This window comes from Pseudochaenichthys georgianus, chromosome 7 (assembly GCF_902827115.2).
Source record: "Pseudochaenichthys georgianus chromosome 7, fPseGeo1.2, whole genome shotgun sequence".
Taxonomy (NCBI): domain Eukaryota; kingdom Metazoa; phylum Chordata; class Actinopteri; order Perciformes; family Channichthyidae; genus Pseudochaenichthys; species Pseudochaenichthys georgianus.
In genome coordinates, this window is record NC_047509.1 from 16964610 (window position 1) to 16987639 (window position 23030).

At 44.2% G+C, this 23030-nt stretch overlaps 1 protein-coding gene across 1 annotated transcript; it reads right to left on the reverse strand.

Moving 5' to 3' along the window:
• Window positions 1–6: 6 nt before the first annotated feature.
• On the reverse strand, window positions 7–22674 carry kcna10a (potassium voltage-gated channel, shaker-related subfamily, member 10a). The gene is given in 6 exon segments (XM_034088079.1): window positions 7–574; window positions 577–861; window positions 864–1522; window positions 1524–1707; window positions 1710–2121; window positions 22512–22674. Coding segments are annotated over 5 exon segments (1716 nt in total). The 5' UTR covers window positions 1936–2121; window positions 22512–22674; the 3' UTR covers window positions 7–212.
• Between the last annotated feature and the right edge of the window lie 356 nt (window positions 22675–23030).

The window sequence follows — 23030 nt, forward strand, 5'->3', positions numbered from 1 at the left end:
AACTAAGTTAGCCTGAACATTAACATAGCTTGTCGGATATTAAAACATGTAATTGTGTACGTGTTAGACAAAAGAGGTAAGAACATCCCATTTATCCTTATAAAGCACATTTTTGCAACATACAATTATTATATCTCATTGATCCTTTTGAGTTCATTTCCTTTTCTTCTTCTTTGATATTTCTTTGCTGCTTTGTATCAAAGTCTCCCTTCCTAAATTGTGTCCTCTTTCGGTTGTGTCCCTGTGTCAGTCTGCCAGGTGCCGTTCACCTTTTTGATCGAGCTGTTGCTGCTCTCTTTGGTGTCCGACTCACTCTTCATGGCTTCTACCAAGGGCACCTTGTCCTCTGCCTCCGTCTCTCTGTGATAGAAGTAATTGAAGTTGGAAACAATGACGGGAACAGGCAGAGCGATGGTCAGCACACCTGCAATGGCACACAAGGTGCCCACCAATTTACCCCCCATGGTAATAGGACACATGTCCCCATAGCCTACAGTGGTCATGGTAACCACAGCCCACCAGAAGCCCTCAGGTATGCTAACAAACTGTGTGTTGGGTTCGTCTACCTCAGCAAGTAGATAGCACTGGAGAAGAGGATGACTCCGATGAAGAGGAAGAAGATGAGCAAGCCAAGCTCACGCATGCTGGCCTTCAGAGTCTGTCCCAGGATCTGCAGCCCCTTGGAGTGACGTGAGAGTTTAAAGATACGAAACACCCTGACTAGACGGATGATACGCAGAATAGCCAAAGACATGTTCTGCCCAGAGTTCTCTTGTGGCGTTGTGATCAATTCTGAAACCAGGGTAACAAAATAAGGGATGATGGATACAATGTCAATGTTCATGAGGTTGTTAAAAATGCCCTTTTACTAGGACAGACCAAAAATCTCACACACAGCTCAAAGGCGAACCAAGCAATGCAGGCCGTCTCAATGAAGAAGAAGGGATCAGAGAAAGTTGTGGGTTTTCCAGATGGACCCCCAGAACTGTGAAATGTGGATATGTTGAAAGGCTGTACTACTGTGGGCACAATCGGGTCGATTTCGTCTCTGAATTCTGGCAGCGTTTCCATGCAGAAAATAATTATGGATATGACAATAACAAAAACAGACACCAGTGCTACACCTCGAGCTGCGTTTGAGCTCTCTGGGTACTCAAACAGCAGCCAGAATTGCCTGCACAGATCATTATCAGGTAGAGGGATGTCAACATCCTTTATGAATCCTTCATCCTCTCTGAACTGCTCCATGGCCTCGCTTCCAAACTGATAGAATAGAATTTCATCAGCAAACACATCCAGGGGAACATTAGCAGGACGTCTGATCTTACCCCCTGACTGGTAGTAGTACAAAATGCCATCAAAGCTGGGTCGGTTCCGGTCAAAGAAGTACTCGTTCCTCATTGGATCAAAGTAGTCCATCCTCTTTAAAGGATCCCCCAGCAGGGTCTCAGGAAACTGGTCCAAAGTTTTGAGCTGCGTCTCAAAACGAAGACCGGCAATGTTGATGATGACTTTCTGTTCTCTCATCTAGCCCTCGTTTATCTACAAACAGATCCTCGCAGCACTCCTTTGCAAGCTTTCTGAAGATGGTCTCGCTCTCCTTAGTGCCCTCACTGTTCAGAAGCAACTTCCAGTTGGAGATCATGCTGGCGCAGCTTGTGCGCCCCTGTCTGCTTGGAGTTGGCATGGTTGGGGATTGGGGTACTCCTGGAATCTGTGGTGTGGAGTGGTCGTAGATGAGCGGGAGTCCCAAATGTAGGAGGGCAAAGGCGTGGTGGAAACTTTAGAGGGTCGCCTAAGGTAGTTGCATCCTGGATTGCACTGCTCTTGGGGCATGTCCACTGTGAGAGCTGTGGTCTCATCAGCATAGGTGTCATCCTCAAAGCTGCCATCAAGACAATCCAGGTTCTGAAAGTCTACCAGGGACACCTCCATGGCTGCAGTTCAGCCAGTGCAAAGCCTTGGGACCCCAGGATAAGACAATCAGACTCACACAGATGAGCAAAGGAGGCTCAGTCCCCAGAATCAGCAGCAGAGTACTAGAGAATCCAGTTCTCAGCAAATCGTTTACAGTCACAGGAAAAATCGAAAGCTCCCTCTATTTTTTATTCGTTCCAACACCTGTTGAGTGAAGAGAGAAAGACAGTCAGTGTGTTTCTGCAAAAGGGTTTTCTTTGTATTAATCATCATCAGGGGGTAAATATGACGATGAAAGCACATTCTATCATGGCCTTCTGCTTCTTAGATACCCATCTCTATGAAAACCAGCAGATAGAAAGACAAGTGATAAGGGAAGAAATACCAGGAAGAGGGTGAGCCGGGCATGATTAACAAAAAAAAGAATGGGGAGAAAATTATATAATAAAGATTTCAATCTTTTTACAAGAAAGACACACTCCTCGCTACTCCTTTCTGGAGAATTGAAAATACAGTACTGTTATTGTGGAAGCACAGTGATTCATTGTCACAACTTAGGCTCGATACAGGAAAACTGTCATAATCATTGACCCCAATCACTTCGTCTGTCAGAGAACTCAACTTCATCGTTTTTCTTTCAACCAAAGTCCAATTTGTTTTGCTCCTTGTATAACCACGCATAATTGCATACCTTTACACACACAGTCTAACTCATTGCATTTTAAATATAAATTGTTCATAAAAAAAACATATAATATTTTCCACCCCAAGTTCTTCTCCTAAACCATACTAGAGGTTATTTTTCTTTATCACTTACATGAACATACCACCTGCTCTAGGGAAGGGACTCAAGGTGAGCGCCTCCTAATGATCCCAAAGCAGGCTGTAGGTCAGGTCATTGCAGGTACCTGGGGCTGTGCATACATTAGTGCATTATGAACCGGCTGTAGAGTCACAGTATGGGTCAAGCTTCCTCCAGACACAAGGGTTCCCATTTAAACTGCAGTGTGACATATCTTCTAGAAAACTGCTCTGCTCTCCCATTTGTATTTGCATGAAATTAACCCCTACTAGTGCAACTTGCATTAGCATGAAGCTCACATTAGGTAGTTATCTGCTATTTGAGGTGTGCATCGATTGTTGTGTGTGAGATCTCGACATGTTTATTAAACAGCGCTGATGAGACTCTCTAGTTGTCACACACGCTCCAGGAATTATGGGAGTAGAGTGACAGCTTCCTTACATGCCTGTGTGTACAAATGTGTTTTTACAGCGTGAGGACAGGGAGTTATGGTCGAGTGCGTTTGAGTGTCGCACCCTGGAATGTTACGTGATACCTTTTATGTCCTCTGCGGTTGCTAACAAATACTTAAGGGGACCCTATAGAGATCCTAATTGTCCTATTGGTCTTTAATATCAGAGCTAAGATTAAATCAGGTGGAAAGCTGTATAGGGTGAGGAAGGGAGCTCTTATTCAACCTGTCCATGTCTCGCTCTAATCAATCTTTCTCCCAGCTGTGTTGAACATGTTAATGGAGTTGTTAATCATCAATTATTTATAGTGAAACTGTGAAGAATTCAGATATGGATACGGCATGTGTGTGAATAGGGTGAAAAGTCAAGCTTGGAGAGATCTGAGGATATAATCGCACCGTTCCATTCCAGAGGGCCTTGAGTATATCACTTAGAGATCAACGGTGGCTTATGGCTCACACAACCAGACACACAAACACACAAAACACACACAAACAGACTTGTATTTAAAAAAATCAATGGCACCATATTGACAGATGTCTTTCTGCTGCGAGTCTTCGTTGCTCTGTGACCTGTGTGCATTCTTGTGTGTGTGTGTGTGTGTGTGTGTGTGTGTGTGTGTGTGTGTGTGTGTGTGTGTGGGTGTGGTGTGTGTGTGTGTGTGTGGTGTGTGTGTGTGGTGTGTGTGTGTGTGTGTGATTAATTGTTTTAAATTGTTTATTTAACCTTTATTTAACCAGGTAAAAACATTGAGATAAAATCTCATTTACAATGCTGGCCAAGAAGGCAGCAACGTTACACGTTCTTACATATAGCACAGACATATAGATACAGAGAACACAACTAAGTAAACAAAAGATGAAAATCAGTGATGGAGTGCTGACGCCTGATGCAGATGTTTAATTAAAGACTCCAGACATGACTCATCCTCTAACAGGCCCTGTTAAAGCATCTGGCTGTGAGAGAGTGGGAGATGGAGAGATAGAGAGGGACAGAGAAAGAGAGAACATGAAGGAGAGAGCGGAAATGAGAGACAGAGAGCAAGAATTGTTGGGAGGACGGATGTGGTGGAAGGATTGTGTGAGATGAGGACAGATGGCAAGAAAAGGACAGGAGAGTCACAATGACAGAGAATGGGAGTTGAACTGGAGGTGGGCGGACAGTAAAAAGACAGGATGATGACAGAGCCGCACTGACAAGTAAAGAGGGGCGACAGGAAACAGAGGACAATTAGGGGTAAAAAAACACAGAATCTGTGATGCACACAGGAAGAAGACTGATTCAGAACTAGTTAAGATGTCCAATGAGTAGATGTTGGAAACAGAATCAGTTGGATTAGCAACATGATACAATTATGAATGATACAATGATATGATATAAAGCCATAAAAGTTAAATGATACGTTTATGAAACCCTAATCTCTTGCTTAACCTCATGACCAGAACTACGTTATTCGACCAGAACCAGAACTAAGACAAACATAAGGTTGGTCGAGGAAGAAAATGTTTCTCTTCGATCAATACCTGGGAATTAGCCAATGATATTGATCAGCTCGTCCAACTCCTAATATTTTCTCAATAATTCAATACTTATTGTTTTGCATACTAAAATATCCGCCAACCATTGAATGTTTGCCTTTAAAAGTAATGGTAAGATGAACTATTGCTTTGACTCTCAAAAACAACAAAATGGTTTAGAAACAGATCCAGGTTGTTGCACTGATTCGGCTTTTTACCTACCAGTTTGTGGTGTAAGAGTGGTATGTTAATTACTTACTAATAACAAAATCTGCAAATCGTTGTAATGCCAAGGACTCTTACTGTTAAAGAAATAAACAGGCAAAGGGGACTTCTGTATACGCTGCACAAACAAAACAGACAATATAACAGACCATCAACATGCATGCCACTTACCCTCCTAACATGAAGTCTACAGACCAAGTGTGTTAAATTAAAAACGCAAAAACAAGAGAGGGAGAAAAATGGTTTTCCACAAGATCTGCTACTGCTTTAGCTTTCTGCTACCTCCTCATTGAGACCAGAATGACTGATCTTTCACAGACCATGTTGGGTAACCTTATGCTGGAGTAGAAACAAGAGCTGTGGAAAAGACCAAAAGCGCACACAAACAACAAACAACACACACACACACACACACCACACACACACACACAACACACACACACACACACACACACACACACACACACACACACACACACACACACACACACACACCCACACACACACACACACACACACACACACACACACACACACACACACACACACACACACACACACACACACAAGAATGCACACAGGTCACAGAGCAACGAAGACTCGCAGCAGAAAGACATCTGTCAATATGGTGCCATTGATTTTTTTAAATAAAGTCTGTTTGTTTTGTTTGTGTGTGTTTGTGGTGGTTGTGTGAGCCATAAGCCACCGTTGATCTCTAAGTGATATACTCAAGGCCCTCTGGAATGGAACGGTGCGATTATATCCTCAGATCTCTCCAAGCTTGACTTTTCACCCTATTCACACACATGCCGTATCCATATCTGAATTCTTCACAGTTTCACTATAAATAATTGATGATTAACAACTCCATTAACATGTTCAACACAGCTGGGAGAAAGATTGATTAGAGCGAGACATGGACAGGTTGAATAAGAGCTCCCTTCCTCACCCTATACAGCTTTCCACCTGATTTAATCTTAGCTCTGATATTAAAGACCAATAGGACAATTAGGATCTCTATAGGGTCCCCTTAAGTATTTGTTAGCAACCGCAGAGGACATAAAAGGTATCACGTAACATTCCAGGGTGCGACACTCAAACGCACTCGACCATAACTCCCTGTCCTCACGCTGTAAAAACACATTTGTACACACAGGCATGTAAGGAAGCTGTCACTCTACTCCCATAATTCCTGGAGCGTGTGTGACAACTAGAGAGTCTCATCAGCGCTGTTTAATAAACATGTCGAGATCTATTCCCATCAAAATGTGTCTCGCTGTGAAAATTATCTTGTTTCAAATCTTGTTTCATGCCTTTCAATTTGAATTAAGAGTTCATCCAGCGATGTAAATTAGGACTTGTTATGCTTTTTTCAACCAGTGTTATTATGAGAACGTGGGATCTACCCTCAGTGCTACACCATTTCAATTAATAACACAGCCAAACTTGCTTTTTATTCTTAGGATTCTTGATGTGATGTACCTTTTAAATCATTGTTTTAAATTGTAAGTGAGTAAGGAAAGTCTATTTAGTATAGCACATATAGCAAAATCACAGTAAAGGTATTTAAAATAGGACGAAAGAAACATAGAGCACTAGCCAGCATGAGGAGAGACAAAGGCCAGTTACATGAGTGGTGCTTTGGAGGCATATTAAAGGACAGAATGTTATAGGAAGTGCATTCCACAAAGTCAGAGCCAAAAATATTTGAGAAACAATTGTTGTACTTGTTGCATATGTAGTAAAAGTGGATTTGATGTGACAACCAAAAACCCTTTGTTACGTTATTACATTTAAAAATATGTATTTTAGAAATAAGCAAAATAAAATGTTGTGATGTTGACATCATGAAAATGAAGACAACTTTAACAATCTTTGTCCTTTTGATTGATGGCTTTTTTTTCAGTTAGCATTAAAAGAAAAATGAAAGCTGTCTGAGGTTAAGTGCTGGAGTCTTGACCTAATGATTTAACACAACAGTGGGCAATGTCCCCCACATTAACAGGGCTTACAACTCAAGAGGATAATAACAAAGCTGGAAATGAAACATGATTAAATAATAAACAGCTTTTTAAGATATAAGATGATCAGCACATAATTCTTTCTAATTCGAGTCAATACCAAACACTCCCCAGACACTATAAGCTGTAGCAGTGAGGACAAATGCTACTAAGGAGGCATTGTGACCTTGACTTGTGTTAGGTAAAACAGAGGTGTCATTTGGGACCCACGCCAACCCATGGTGCTCCGACTATTCTTGTCATGCTAATAATACACAGGGAGTCCTCGTGGAAAGCACCCATGAGATGAAATCTCTCGAAACATGTTGACACAGATACATGCAAATACGGCACAGTTGGAATTAAACAAACAAACATGTGGGACAATATGGAGATCTTTACTAGAAATATGGTATTGCATGCTAACCAAGCTACTGTACATTTAGTAAGCAGACAGCTGTGTGTGTGTGTGCGTGCGTGCGTGCGTTGTGGTGTGTGTGTGTGTGTGTGTGTGTGTGTGTGTGTGTGTGTAAACATGAACAGATGTTCGGCAGATCTAGATTAACAATCCTTTGCCGTAGCTGGTCAGTGAGATATGCATGTTTATGCCCAATATTACTCTAACAAATTCTAAGTAAAGTAACATTTACTCACAATTAACTTTGTCTGCTCTGATTGATAATTATAAATTGATTTATAAACTGTGTCTCTCCATGCATCATTCAGATTCAGTGTTTTCAGAAAATACAATTGGATACATTTAGACAAATTGCAGCAAATTCAAGCATCCCCTTATAATTTACATGTCCGATGGACAATCACACAATCATGCAAACCAGAAAACACTAACACCACCCCGGTGTCTTTCAAACTGAGATGTTTAGTTACATGTATGCCCTACCCATTAAAAGACAACACATTGTGTCAATTGTGGTAGCGTTAAAGGATGAGGAATGAGACTGCTGACTTTAGACCCTTAAAACATAAAAAGGTTTAGGAGCTAAAGAGGTCAAGCCAGATACAAGTACTGTTTATTACAGCCATAGTCCCCCTAACCTTCAACCCAGACATTAGCTGGCAGTTGTGTTTTGTGGGTTTTGAATTGGGTTTTCTCTTGCCCAGAGTAATTCCACTCAGCCTTCAGGCTTCATTAAAGTGATCTTTTGCTTGCTGCTGAACCTGTTGGATATCCTACATTTCGATCAATGTCAACAAGCATACTTTAAAAACAAATACTATAATGTTAAATGATGACGTGAAACTGCTTGAAGCTTTCATGGATGAATTTTCCATGCCTCTTGCTTAATAAAAACAAATTATCCAACACTTTCCTCAACACAAACTGAAGTCCAGTGTACAAAACACATTTGCAGTGTGCCAGATGTTTGTAGCTAAGCACAGTTTGTGATTTAAATGCCAAAGCCTTAGGGTGAACTTTTCATCCTATGTATGTATGACTACTGCAGGAAACACACTCACTTCAAGGTAAAGTAAATACAGTATGGATTACTGTGTGTTGGACCTTTTTGTTTGTTATGTCGCTGTGAAGCTTGGGGGTCTCTGGCTGTGTGAGTGCATTGGTTGGAGCTGGTATCTTTGGACCTGGGTGTTGACCCATATTAAGCAGATGAATGCAGGATGGGCAGCTCAGTGCTATAAACCGAGGGATCTCTTCTGTCAGATCAACACAGATACTAGCGCGCCATCACAGATATGCAAACACAAAAAGTAAAACACACCCACGCAGAAACAAACACAGACAACCATAAGTCACGCATCTCTATTTCTATATTTCTTTATCTTGCAGACAGAATATACATTTTTAAACTTGTGGTCTCCTACCTAGTTTATCTGATGATGTTCAACTCTCTTGAGAGCCACACATGGCCATGCAGAACCTTCTTTCACAAAATACGCAAGTGCTATCCAAAACAGTTACTCTCTATGGTTACACAACAACACAAACACTTGTGAAGATGTTGGTCTTAGTTGAAATTTTTTAATTTGAGCTGCAATGATTGGTTAATTAAAGAAAATGAATTGTTTAAGTACATTTTCAGGCAGACTATTGCCTACATCGAGCTTCTTGTTCCTTTGTAATTTCTGAGGTAATTGATGAAAAATAAATGAAAAATAATGAATATATTATTTGGGTTTTGGCTGTGTTGCTCTAATAAAACAAGGTATCGAATACAGTTGAGCTGTGGGAAATCACAATATGGACTTTACAATATGTTTTGACCTTTTATAGACTCAACAATGAATCTATTCATTTTGCAGAAAATTGGTAGATTCATCTCTAATGAAGAAAATAATTGCAGTCATACCAAATGTTTCCTCTGATCATAGATTGCTAATACAGAAAGGTTGTGCATGTAATATAATTCATAGCCATTTTCAGACAGAAATACAGATGGCAACTGAGAATGTGTTTTTAATTCTCAAAACATGTACAGTATTCTCCGAATAACACATTTTTAGAATGTTGTAACCTCGGCCTCTCCCTGTTAAGCTTTTAAATCACTTAGTAATATATGAATTACAAATGTCCATTTGGTAATGCAGTTAACATAACCAGAGCCAAACTCTGTCTCTCATTAATGACGCTAAAAATAGACGCAAAATGGACTCTCAATGATCTTCAGTCTGTGGCAGTTATGAGGGCGGGGTGTGTGTGTGTGTGTGTGTGTGTGTGTGTGTGTGTGTGTGTGTGTGTGTGTGTGTGTGTGTGTGTGTGTGGTGTGTGTGTGTGTGTGTGTGTGTGTGTGTGTGTGTGTGTGTGTGTGTGTGTGTGTGTGTGTGTGTGTGTGTGTGTGTGTGTGTGTGTGACCTGTAACCTAATATTTTGAAATTAAAATGACCTAACAGCAATGACACTCTTTGACTGGACTTGTAGCTCATCCTTAGAGAAAAACGTGCATCGAGCGAAAAAACACAATTACACATAACAACAACAACAACAACAACAACAACAACAACACAATGTTATATTGTAAATAATAAAATGAAGTAAAGTAAACATTGTATAATATGACTGTAAGAATAAGTGTACATAACTATTTTAACTATGATGACCTATGTTACTCATACTGTTAAGCTTTTAAACACTGTGATGTATATATTATACTCTAAAAATACATGATTTTTGATATATATAATTCGGAATTATTGTTAAAAAGCATAACATTTAACTTGCTCATTCATTGCCCCCTTGCTCTGGGGGTCATTTAATTTCCTAATAATGTTTTTGGGGGACGGTTGTGAGTATAAACACGAGCGTGACCACATCGATTGGGGCTCAGTTCCCTTGCGGAGGACACAGGTTTGAATCTGGCCGTGAACCATTTACACTTATCATCCCCTCTGTCTCCCCCTTTCAACACTGTCACCCTCCAATAAAAGCTACTCTGGCCCAAACATCGTTAAAAAAATGTGACCACCAAAATATGGAACTTGGGTGTCTTGTTCTGTCATCATTGATAACAGAAGAATATTCCAAGAGAAACTGCAGTTTGATAACAATTTACAGTCTGCTCCATCCCAGAGTGGCTGGTTTATTTTAAATATCCCAAATGAAGGGAGTGGAGGCAAAAGCAGTTCACAAATACACCATTATGGAAGGGGCACAGATGTGGCAACAAATTAATGAGAACGGAAGTTCGAAATATTATTTTGTCCATATGGTTGTCCGGAGCAGATTTGTGGTCTCATGCAGTGTCCGCAAGGCATTAAGAGGTAAGCTGCTGATGCTGAAATCGCTGTCTGCAGGCTGCAGGCCAAGTCCCAGTGCACAGCAGCTGGGACCAAAATCCTCCCTTGGCCTTTTGACAAGACACACACACCCACCCACCCACCCACCCACCCACCCACCCACCCACACACACACACACACACACACACACACACACACACACACACACACACACACACACACACACACACACACACACACACACACACACACACACACACACACACACACACACACACACACACACACACACACACACACACACACACACACCACACACACACACACACACACACACACACACACACACACACACACACACACACCACACACACACACACACACACACACACACACACACACACACACACACACACACACACACACACACACAACACACACACACAGTACAGCTATCACTTCCTTCCTATAATGCATCTAAAAACAGCTCAAAGTAAGCCTTTTTCAGATATTGACTAACTGGAGGCAGTTATACCGGCTAACCAACATGTGAAAACCATGGTCATTCATTTAATTTAGAGGAATTATTCAACAGATTAAGAACAAAAAAAACAGATACCCTGTCCAATGCTCTGATTATCGAAAACATATATAGATTATATCTGAGGTACAGACCATCTATGTTTATTTAACTTCAACATTATTTGTGTTTTCACACAATATTAAAACAATGAAATCTTTTAATATAATCATCAGTAATGTGGATATATGTCAGCATTGTAAGGTGGTAAAATGCAATCACTCATGCAATATTACAATATCAAAAATCTAAGATGATATCTAATCTTATATCACGATTTTGATATCATATTTGAATATTGCTTAATACACACAGGATCAAATTAGCACATAAATTCACACACTGAAAAGTGCCATTCTAATACACAAGGTTTTACGAGCATTTAAGAAGCTGTTCGTTAATCGTCATACATCTACAAAAAAGGACAACAGAGCAGAGAATAGGATTTAGTTTTTTAGATGAAATTACATGTTGCAATACAACATTTTGTGCCAGAGGAAATGCACCATCAAGTATTGTAATGTATCTGTAGCTAAGACCAGATACAATGAAACAAAACAATGTTAGTCAGTCTACTATCTCTGGCTTCAACAATGTTGTGCTGTCTCATACATACTTCAAAAATAACGTCTTTATTAACTGGATGATTTTTGCATTTTCATCTTTCTTTTTAGCAGGCTAGATCTCCATGGTAACTTATGCTTAGCGGCTAACCTGGTCGGGACCATGGGGGTATACTGCGAAGCAGGATTTTCGCTTAGCCGGCTAAATTCAGGGAAACTCCGGCTTTCCGGTCATCCGAAGCTGGTTCTCTTTTTAGCAGGCTAGATCTCCATGGTAATATATGCTAAGCAGCTAACCTGGTCGGGACCAGGTTAGGTTGCAGGCTAAGAGCTCAACTCAGTGAAAGCACCGCCTGCTGACCAATCAGAGCTCAGTGTGCGGAGTTTAAAGCGATCAAGTCATATCACAGGAGAAAGGAAATACAGAAAAGCTGCCGTCGCAGGAAAGACGGCCGGCAAAAATCACCGACTGTGTGAACGTGAACATTAATAGAATATCACCTCCATCTTCAGAGCAATCTGACTATTATAACATTAGCGTTAAGAAAGCTTACCTAAATATCGGCCACAACATAAGTAACCGGATCAGAGTACATTAAGTACAGTCCGCGGCATATCACTTCATAATGTATCATATATTTCCTTATCTGAGTCAGCTGAGCCGTATCTGGCCGTGTAACACTCACAGTGTCACATACTGTATGCAGAAGTATTATTTTAAGCAACACATTAAGTTGACGAAACACTCGAGACAAATATAATTAAAGTCAGATCGTGTTTTAGACGGGGCAGTGATATCATAAACCTGTTAATGTACGCATTCAAACACGTGTTCTGTTCCCAGCTGTGTTCACCTTGCAGGTGCAGCTCTGTGGCTTTGATCCTGGATAAAGTGTTTAAGTCATGGATGTTTAAAGTTTAACTTCTTCATTTTTGACTAGTATTAAAGTTCACTTTTCATTCAGGAAGTATGACGCTGCGCTGTCAGTACGCTTCTCCATGTTTGTGATTGGTCGAATGCTCCAGATACCACCCCTTTCATGTGAACGCGCACCTAACTAGATAGGACACGGCTGGCTTGAGCGATCCACTTGATAACCAGCGTCGTAGTACAGTTTAGCGAGAGCGCGTATGTTTTGGATTAGGCCAACCGGCTAACTCAAACATATCCAGGTTAGGTTGAACCAGCTTCGTAGCATAGGCCCCTGATCTGAGTCTCTACATAAAATCAGTAATATCAAGTGGCGTGATAACCATGAGACATAACTTTTTCTCTAATTTCTTCTCTCTGTTTACTTACTTGGAGTGCAAATCTATGTATAAAACATGATGCAATCTAACTGCTAAGGGCAATAAACAAATACAGTCTTTTAAGGCTTTCGTCTTGTGAACATCACAAGTTAAGAAACTACAATTTTTTGTTTATTTTTTTTACAATTTCCTAAATAGACACTTTCTATCAGATCTCAACACCAAAACAATAAACTTGTTCGCTAATGAAGATCTCTGATTCCTTAAACAAACCTTTTGCTCCACCTAGTGTGCATCATACAATGGAGTGTGTTCATGCTATGGATGGAGAGCGGAGAGTCAGTGGAGTTTTGAGGGGTTCTAGAGGAAACAAGAGAATGAATGAGATGTGTTCTTCAGACAGTTTGCGTGCAGATGAATCACTGTTGAAACCTTCAATCTAAGACGATATGTGTAGCTATGGCTCGTAACCCTGCACCAGACAAAGGTAAGTTATATAAATGTTAACTTCTAACAGAGAAGTTACACAGCCTTCTCTTTATTACATTGTCTACATTGCAGATCGTGTTTTTGCATAAAACACATATGATGCATTCACTAAAAAGGGGTCATAACCAAGCCGAGGAGCTCGCTCTCATCTTTATTCAGATGGAAAAGAAGATGCAACAACAGAGGACACACTGTAAAAATAGTCTATGTTGTGTCAATCATCAGCTTTTACTTTTGGCTTCTAATTGTTCCAAATTCACCTTATTTCTAGAGGAAGAGATTGTCCAGATTCATGGATTAATCGAGATAATAACCTTGCACCATATGCTCTCTGTTTACATGAATGCATGTCTTTCGAAAGGAATATCAGTAAGTAAAAGAAGAAAGCTATAGGTTACTTACGTAACCCCAGGGCTCAGAGTAACATGAAATGAGATGTCTCACTATGGGATGCGCCTCAACGCGTATGCAAACAGAAGCATCAATCTCATTACGCCAATCCTGATTGGCTGGTGATCTTGACGTCAACGTCAGGGAATCCACTCACCCTTTAAGTAGCTTGCGCTACGACGCAGCGTCATTCAAAATAAGCACCTCTTCTCGCTTCGCCTTAGCAAGAAGGGCCGTCTGGTGAGACATCTCACTTCATATTACTCTGAGAACTGGGGTTACGTAAGTAACCTATAGTTCTCATTCATAACACTCCGTTCGATGTCTCACTATGGGATATTGAAACTCCCGTATTGCTAGACATGCTTATCTCGAAAATCACCAAAACAACCAGAACTTAACAGGTAGAACCCTGTCTCAACACGGGGCCCAGCAGTGAGCGGCCCCTGCTCGCCTGTAAAAGCGGACAAAAGTGAGCGGCGAGGACCAGCTCGCTGCTGCACAAATGTCTTGGATGGAAACACCCTTGAACAAAGCCCAGGATGTAGCCAGTCCACGAGTAGAATGAGCACGCAGGCCCGTTGGTGCCTGCAAACCCTGACTCGTATAAGCCAGAGCAATCGCTTCCACAATCCAGTGGGAGAGCCGTTGCCTGGTAACGGGCTTACCCTTCTGAGGGTTAGCCCAGGATATAAAGAGTTGGTCTGGTCATTACAACAAAACTCTTTTGACCTGTCCATATAGATGCATAAAGCACGAACTGGACACAGCAAATTCGGCCGCTGTTCCTCAGAGGAACACAGCGGTGGAGGAAATATCACAATGTCAATGGGGGTACATGAGCCAACCACCTTAGGTATAAAGGCAGGGTTGGGCTTCGGCAACACTCTCGTTTGCCCCGGGGCAAACTGAGTGCATGAAGGATGTACAGAGAGCGCATGAATATCACTGACTCGCTTGGCAGATGCCAGAGCCAGTAACAGCACTGTCTTCAGTGACAGGTGTTTCATGTCAGCTTCTTCCAGGGGTTCAAATGGAGGTCGAGTGAGCCCATCTAAAACCACTGCCAAGTCCCATAAGGGCACCAGTGACCTGGAAACCGGGAGGAGCCTGTGAGCCCCTTTCATAAAACGGCAGACCAAAGGATGTTGGCTAGCCGTCTTTCCCTCAAAGCCCACATGGCATGCAGCAATAGCAGCCAGGTACACTTTGATCGTAGAGAAAGCTCTGTGTTTATCAATTAAGTCCTGTAGAAATGATAAAATCACCCCGACAGGACATTGAAAAGAGATGTGTCCTTTTTAAAGGCACCACTCCTCAAACACCCTCCACTTACAGTCATAGAGAGACCTGGTGGAGGAAGCTCTTGCACTCTGAATAGTGTTTATCACCTTCTGAGGGAGCCCCACTGTATTCAGATTGTACCACTCACGGGCCAGGCCCATAGTGCCAAGCGCTCTGGGTGTGGGTGAAAGATTGTCCCCCCCGCCTGAGACAGTATGTCCCTGCGTAGTGGGAGCTGCCACGGCTGCCCGCACAGTAGCTGATATATCTCCGCTAGCCAGTACATTGCAGGCCAGTGCGGAGCTATCAGGATAAGTGTGTAGCGTTGTTCTCTTACTCTGGCCAGAGTTGGGGGTATCAGAGCCAGGGGTGGGAACGCGTACAGAAGGCCCGGAGGCCAAACGTGCGCGTCCACGCCTAACGGTGCGTTTAAATCGCGCATTGAAAAGAACAGCTGACATTGAGCATTTTCTTTTGATGCGAACAGATCTACCGCGGCTCGGCCGTAACGCACCCACAGCTGACTCACAAATATTGGATGTAGTCCAGTCTGCATATAGTGGTGCACCTCTGGACAGCAGATCTGCCCCGAGGTGCATCACTCCTGGTACGTGCGTCGCTCTCAGAGAGAGGAGACGTCCGCAGCTCCATAAGATCAGTTTGTAACTGGAGAGAACGCAAACCCCCTTGGCGGTTTATATACGATATTGTGGTCGTGTTGTCTGTCCTCAAGAGGACATGATGTCCTCTGAGAAAAGGCAGAAAGCGTTTCAGGGTGAGGAACCCCGCTAAAAGCTCCAGATAATTTATGTGTGACCGTTGGAGGTCTCTGCTCCAGAGACCCCTCACAGGTCGACCTTCGTATATACCCCCCCAGCCCGTCAGACATGCGTCTGTGGTGACCACCTTCCGCGATAGGACAGCACCCATAGGCACGCCCCGTACTAGAAATACAGATTGGACCCCGCGCGCCATGACGCGCGGGGTCCAATCTGAGGGCAGCTACCCAGCGCTGAAACTCCCTCATGTGTAAGCGTCCCAGTCGTACCACCAGAATGGCTGACGCCATGAGCCCCAGCAACCGCAGACATGACCTGAAGAGAACATATTTGAGTGGCTGGAAATGAGCGAGGCAAGCCCTGAAGGCTTTCACTCTCTCTGCTGACAAGCGGGCTGTAAAGGGCACCGAATTCAGGCGTAGGCCCAGGAAGAGTACAGTCTGGGCTGGGGACAACATGCTCTTTTCTGTGTTTATTACGAAACCCAGGTCGAGCAGGTGTTTTACGAGGACATTCATCTGCGTAATAGCCTCTTGCTCCGACTGTGCGAGAAGGAGCCAATCGTCCAGATAAGTTGCCAGGCGAATACCCTGTTGTCTTAACGGGGCTATCGCGGCTTCCGTACACCGTACAAACACTCGCGGGCTGAGAGACAGACCGAAGGGAAGTACTCTGTACTCGTAACAGACACCCTGAAAGGCGAACCTCAGATATCTCCTGTGTGGGTAATATACTGGGATGTGGAAATACGCATCTTTCAGGTCGACTGATGTGAACCAGTCGTTTTGGCGCACGAGACGCAACAGAGATGTGTGAGTGAACATTCTGAATTTGTATCTTTTGAGATATTTGTTCAGAGCTCTCAAATCTAGAATAGGACGAAATCTGTTCCCTCCCCGTTTGGGAACGAGGAAATACTTGGAATAAAAGCCGCTCTGACTCTGTTCGGCGGGTATTATCGATATAGCCTTCTTTTCTAGTAGCGAGAAAATCTCTTGCTCAAGAATATGAGCCGACTCTCCCCGGGCCTGTGAATACAGAATGCCCGAGAAGTGAGGGGGGGTGACAGCGAATTGGAGCCTGTAGCCCCGTGTTACTGTCTTGAAAACCCAAGCAGAATCTGTGAGCATCCTCCACTTTTCGCTTCTCAAAGCGAGCGGAGATGTCACAGCTCTGTCGTCTGCCCTCAGTGTCTCTATTTGTTGTGTTATGGGGCCCTCTAGTGTCTGAACACGGTGGTACCCCAGGTTGTCAAACGGCCGACACTGCGCATGCGCGTGGCGGTGGTGCCTTCACAATCCCGTCTATTGTCCGCCTTTTGAGAGAGGCCGTAGCCGCTCTCAAAAGAGGGGCAGACGACAGACTGTTTATTGTTTTTATTGTTTTATTTTCATTTTTATTGACTGCGCCCTTGGCTTCAAGCCTGGAAACGACAGTGGAAAATGATTTATTCTGAAACAACAATGATGAGTTTGTGTGACTTAAACAGGCAGCGGAACTTGCTGTCTTCGATGTTAAGTCCATTTCCCTGATGGCGCGAACTTGAGGATGACGTTCTGGCATCACTCGAGGCGGCGGGAAGATGGGGGCTGTCAGGCCGCCCGCTTCTTCTTCTTCTTCGCCTGGTGGCTGAAAACCTGGGTTTGCTGCGCCTGAGCGGCATCTGCCGGAACCGGAGATATTCTTGGCCAGCTCCCCCTTGCCTCGTGCCTGGGCTGGGGACCCAGGACGGGCTAAGGTCTCTGCTGTTTCGGTATCTTGAACCGGGCAGGACGTGAGACAGCTTGAGTGAAGGCCTGCCGCAGGACCATTGAAGGTGGCGGCTGGACCCTTCGGGGGAGACAGAGCTGGAGAGCCTCGTCTCCCTTCCTTTTTGATTCGCATCTCAGCTGCATTGAAGCTAGAACAGAGCCAAATATGCCCTTGGGAACAATAGGCATGTCCAGAACATCCTCTTTTTCCCGGTCTGGAAGGTTCGTCAGGTTGAGCCACCTGGCTCTCTTCTGTACCACCATCATTCCTAGTGCTTTGCCCGTGGCTTGGACTGCACAGCGCTGCACACGGAGGCAAATGTCCGTGATCGCTGCGATCTCGTCCCACACGGCAGGCTCAGGTGTGCTTGACATGTCTTCGCAGAGCTCCGCCTGGTAGGCGGTCAGCAGCGAGGAGACGTTGAGTGCCCTGGCGGACAAAGCTGCGGCTTTATAGGCCCGTTCGGTCATCGCTGACTGGAACCGGTCTGCCTTTGCCGATAGCATGGGGTTCCTGCTCGGTGTCAACTGCCACCAGCGGTTCCATGGGCGGCATGCGGAGCAGGCCGAGCCTCTCCATACCGTCACAGTCCAGAGAGGAGGCACCCTGGATTGGGGCCTTGTTGCTAAAGGCCACCTCGTCCAGCATCTCCGGAAAGACTGGAAGGAGCTGCCTCTTCGTCCTCGCTGCTTGGGGCAAGTTCTTCCCCTCATAGCAAGATCTGGAGGTCTCCTTGGCCACTTCAGGCCATGGGATGTCCAGCCTGGACGCAGCGCGTTGACACATGGCCTGCAAGTCCATACTTAGGACGGGCGAAGCTGGTGTGCTCTCGCCCGGGGGAGCGGACATCGCTCGCGGCTTTGCAGCCTGAGCCGATGAAACGAAGATGTCATCCTCATCCGAGTCAGACAGGAGGAACTCAGAGGTATCCTCTTCGTCCTCCATATAGTCCAACTCCAGGACATCCTCCGCAGGTGGAACCATGGTGAGGTCCAGTTGGGAGCCCCAGCTTGACACAGCGTGGGGCTCCGCTCTCGCGGCTCTTGCCGCCACCGGGTCCCAGCCTGACACGCCGTGGGGCTCCGGTTCAGCGGCTGTCGCTGTTGTTGAGCCCCAGTCTGACACAGCGCGGGGGCTTAATCTCTGCGGCGGACGCCACCATGTCTTGATTGCCGGCCGGCGAATCAGCGGACATGAGGGGGTCCCGTCCCAACAAGCTAGCTTGGCGTGCTAACCGTCGGCGGAGGCTCTTAATGGTGAAGCGGGTACAATTCCCGCACGAGCCGGGGTTATCAATAGCCTCCCGGGCGTGTTCCAGCCCGAGGCAGGATGAGCAGACCTGGTGTGAGTCTGTGCCTGAAATCTTAAACCCGCAGCCGCAGCGGCATAGCCTCCGAGTCACTGACTCCTCTGGTGTGAGGGAGAGAAGGGTCCATCTTCGTTCGCCGGGGTGTCGGCGTGGAGTGGACGCGCTAGCAACAGGTACGTTACTGAGAAAAAAATCCAACCTTGCCGTTAGTCCGAAAGGAAAAAAGGTGACGGTGTAGATTTTATTCTTTAATTAATATTAACTAGTGTGTTAATACCATTTTTTATCTCTGTCTCCTCTGGTGTGAGCAGAGGTTGCGCTAGACTTTTTCGCTCGTAGGATCGTAAAACTTCTGTCAAAATCCAGAATTACCCGTCAGCCTTTACACAACTCTGACGGGGAGGGGAGCATGCTCGTGAACTGTCAACGGGGGGGGGGGGGGGGGGGGGGGGGGGGGGACAGTTCACATGCGCTGTGTTATGCATGGCTGCTGCACCTCGCGGGAGCGTGCACAGCGTAAAGCCAAAACAGACATTTCAATGATTTGTACGGCACAGTTAGGTTTGGAAACGGTATGATTTCCTTTTTGGAGGGCATGCATAACACCGGAGCCTCGCTGCGGGGACATTTTGGCGCTGTTCCGAGTTTGTTCTAATCTGTCAAAATGACAGACTGTTTTCATATTTGTCCGTCATTGCTAAAAAAAATACGTCATAGACGGAAAATATTCGGTTAATGCGACCTCAGGGTGTGAGAGAGAAAAGAGAACGTCCTCTTTACCGTGGTGTCGGTGTGGAGGGAAGAAAAAACTAGCAACAGGTATGTTACTAGCTTGAAGAAAAAAATCAAACCTTACCGTTATTTCGACAGAAAGAAATGGCGAGGCAGATTACAATATTAACTGGTGTGTTAATATTGTTCAGTCTTCTTGCAAAGCAAAAAAGTAACCGGCAAGCGCCCGTCGACCGAAGGTTAGCTTTGGGTTCAGTCTGTGGACCGTTAAGCTAGCCCGGTTACTGATAATTCGAGATGTGCTCTGAAGCGAGAAGAGGTGTTTGAATGACTCTGCGTCGTTGCGCAAGCTACTTAAAGGGTGGGTGGATTCCCTGACGTTGACGTCAAGATCACCAGCCAATCAGGATTGGCGTAATGAGATTGATGCTTCTTCTAAAAAAGCATAACCCTAACCCTAACCCTAACCGTAATGAATAATTACAGGCCAATATCAAACCTTCCTTTTTTAAGCAAATTGATTGAAAAAGTTGTTTTTCAACAGTTGAGTCATTTCATGTTTTTAAATGACGGTTTTGATGTGTTTCAGTCAGGCTTTAGACCTAACCACAGCACTGAAACTGCACTTGTAAAGGTCTTAAATGACATTCATTTAAACACAGACAGTGGCAGAATATCAGTTTTAGTATTATTATATCTCAGCGCTGCCTTTGATACTGTTGACCACAACATATTGCTAGACCGTCTAGAAAACTGGGTGGGAATTTCAGCAACAGCTCTAAACTGGTTTAGCTCCTACTTAAAGGACAGAACAAACTGTCTCAATAGGCAACTACACATCAACTTTGACAAATATATCATGCGGGGTGCCTCAAGGCTTTTTAATATTTATATGCTACCTCTGGCTGAAATTATTAAAAAGAGCGATCTAAGCTATCACATATATGCAGACAACACCCAGATTTATTTTCAAATCACACCAGGAGACTATTCTCCGATTAAAACACTGAGCAAGTGCATTGAGCAAGTGTATTGAGCACATCACTGACTGGATGACTCAGAACTTTCTCCAACTAAACAAACAAAAAACAGAGATCATTGTTTTTGGAGCAAAGAAGGACCGATTAAAAGTAATCGCAGAGCTTCAGTCGGCAGACTACAAAACCACTAATAAAGCCAGAAATCTATGGTGTAGTGATTGACTCAGACCTGAATTTCAACAGCCACATTACAACAGTCATTAGGACTGCTTATTATCACCTGAAGAATATATCGAGGATTAAAAAACTAATGTCACAACAGGATTTAGAAAAGCTTGTCCATGCTTTTATTTTCCGTAGACTCGACTACTGCAATAGTGTATTCACAGGGCTGACAAAAAAATCCATCAGAAAACTGCAGCTGATTCAGAACGCTGCTGCACGTGTCTTCACTAACACTAAAAGGGTGGATCACATCAGTCCGGTTCTGAAATCTCTACATTGGCTTCCAGTCGGCCAAATAATTGATTAGTACTATTGCTAGTTTTTAAATCATTACATGGTTTAGGACCAAAGTATATTGTTGAACTCCTACATAATTATGAGCCATCAAGGTGCCTCAGGTCTTCTGGGACGGGTCTGCTATCGGTTCCGAGAGTAAAAACAAAACATGGAGAGGCAGCAGTTAGCTATTAGCCTATGCCCCGACAATCTGGAACAAACTTCCCAAATCATGCACGTCCGCAGAAACGCTTACTATTTTTAAATCGAGACTATGGTGCATTCACACCTAATAGTCAGTTTTCTGGTGCAGCACCAGACCACAGTTTGTTACATTGTTTCATTTTTCAGAAGGTTCGGTTTGCGTTCACACGGGCAAAACTCAAACGGTCTATACACTTTAAACACAAGTCATGTGCACGGAAATGCATTTCAACCATTGGTCAGACATTAAGGGGGTAAAAACGCAAATCCGTGCAATTTCTACCGGAGCCTCCGCCATGGAGCATCGGCACTTTCGGCAGGTTATTCTCATGCAGCTGTTAATCTGGAGATCAACAGACACTAGCGGCACGCGCATATGATTATATAATCAGAAAACGTCCGTTAAAAAAACATTATAACATAATGAGAGACGTTCTGCAGTAAGGAGGAGGTTTCATAGACGACAGGTGTTCTTACTTTTATGTAGCCTAGCTGACGGAGAATTTTTACTTTACACGACACTGTTCAACACTTCATTCTGCTTCACTCTTTAACTAAACAACAGTGGATGTCTTGAAAGACTCTTTTGCTGAAGTTTTTTGTAAATACTACGCTTCGTATGTTTTGGTGCGGACTGCGTTCACACCAGCAATGAACCGCTCCAGAGTTCGCAAGCAAGCGTTCCGAGACCCCCTATTTTAGCGGACCAGAGTCCGGTTGTTTAGTTCACTTCAGAGGTCTCGGACTGCGTTCACACCGACCCAAATGAACCGCACCAAGCGGCTAAACGCACCAGGGTTCGATTCAACCGGACTATACAAGGCAGGTGTGAACGCACCCTAAAAACATATCTCTTTTTTTTCTCTGTATGTATTCCTAAAAAGTCTTTTAATTTGTTTTGTAAAGCACTTTGAATAGTCGCGTATAGAAAAGTGCTATATAAATAAACTTGCCTTGCCTTATGCAGCGCTAATGTGCAACAGCTGCATGGTTGAATAAAAAACGCCCATACCTCACGTCAACTTGTAGCACTTGTTTGATCAGACTGTTCTCGGAGAGGGAAGTGGCCTACCTGCAGCGCGATCCTACAAACTTCCGGGCGTTGAAGTGTGGCCCCCCGTGCGGTGCCGGACTCATGGTCAGTGCGCACTGGATCGAGTGACCACACCGCGCGCCCCGTCACCCCCGGGCTGACCGCACCAACAGCAGGGACGGCAGAGGTGGCACGATGGAGGTGCCCCCGCCAATCACCCTGGTGCCAGATGTGAGAGTGATATAACAACATGATTACGTTTAATTTGGCCAATTCCAACCTGCAAAATCCGAGATTTGTTTCGTCCTCCGAGCAAGGCTGTTTCACTTTATCTGGAGAGAGAGAGAGAGAGAGAGAGAGAGAGAGAGAGAGAGAGAGAGAGAGAGAGAGAGAGAGAGAGAGAGAGAGAGAGAGAGAGAGAGAGAGAGAGAGAGAGAGAGAGAGAGAGAGAGAGAGAGAGAGAGAGAGAGAGAGAGAGAGAGAGAGAGAGAGAGAGAGAGATTGACTAAGGAGATTGACTAAGGAGATTGACTAAGGAGATTGACTAAGGAGATTGAC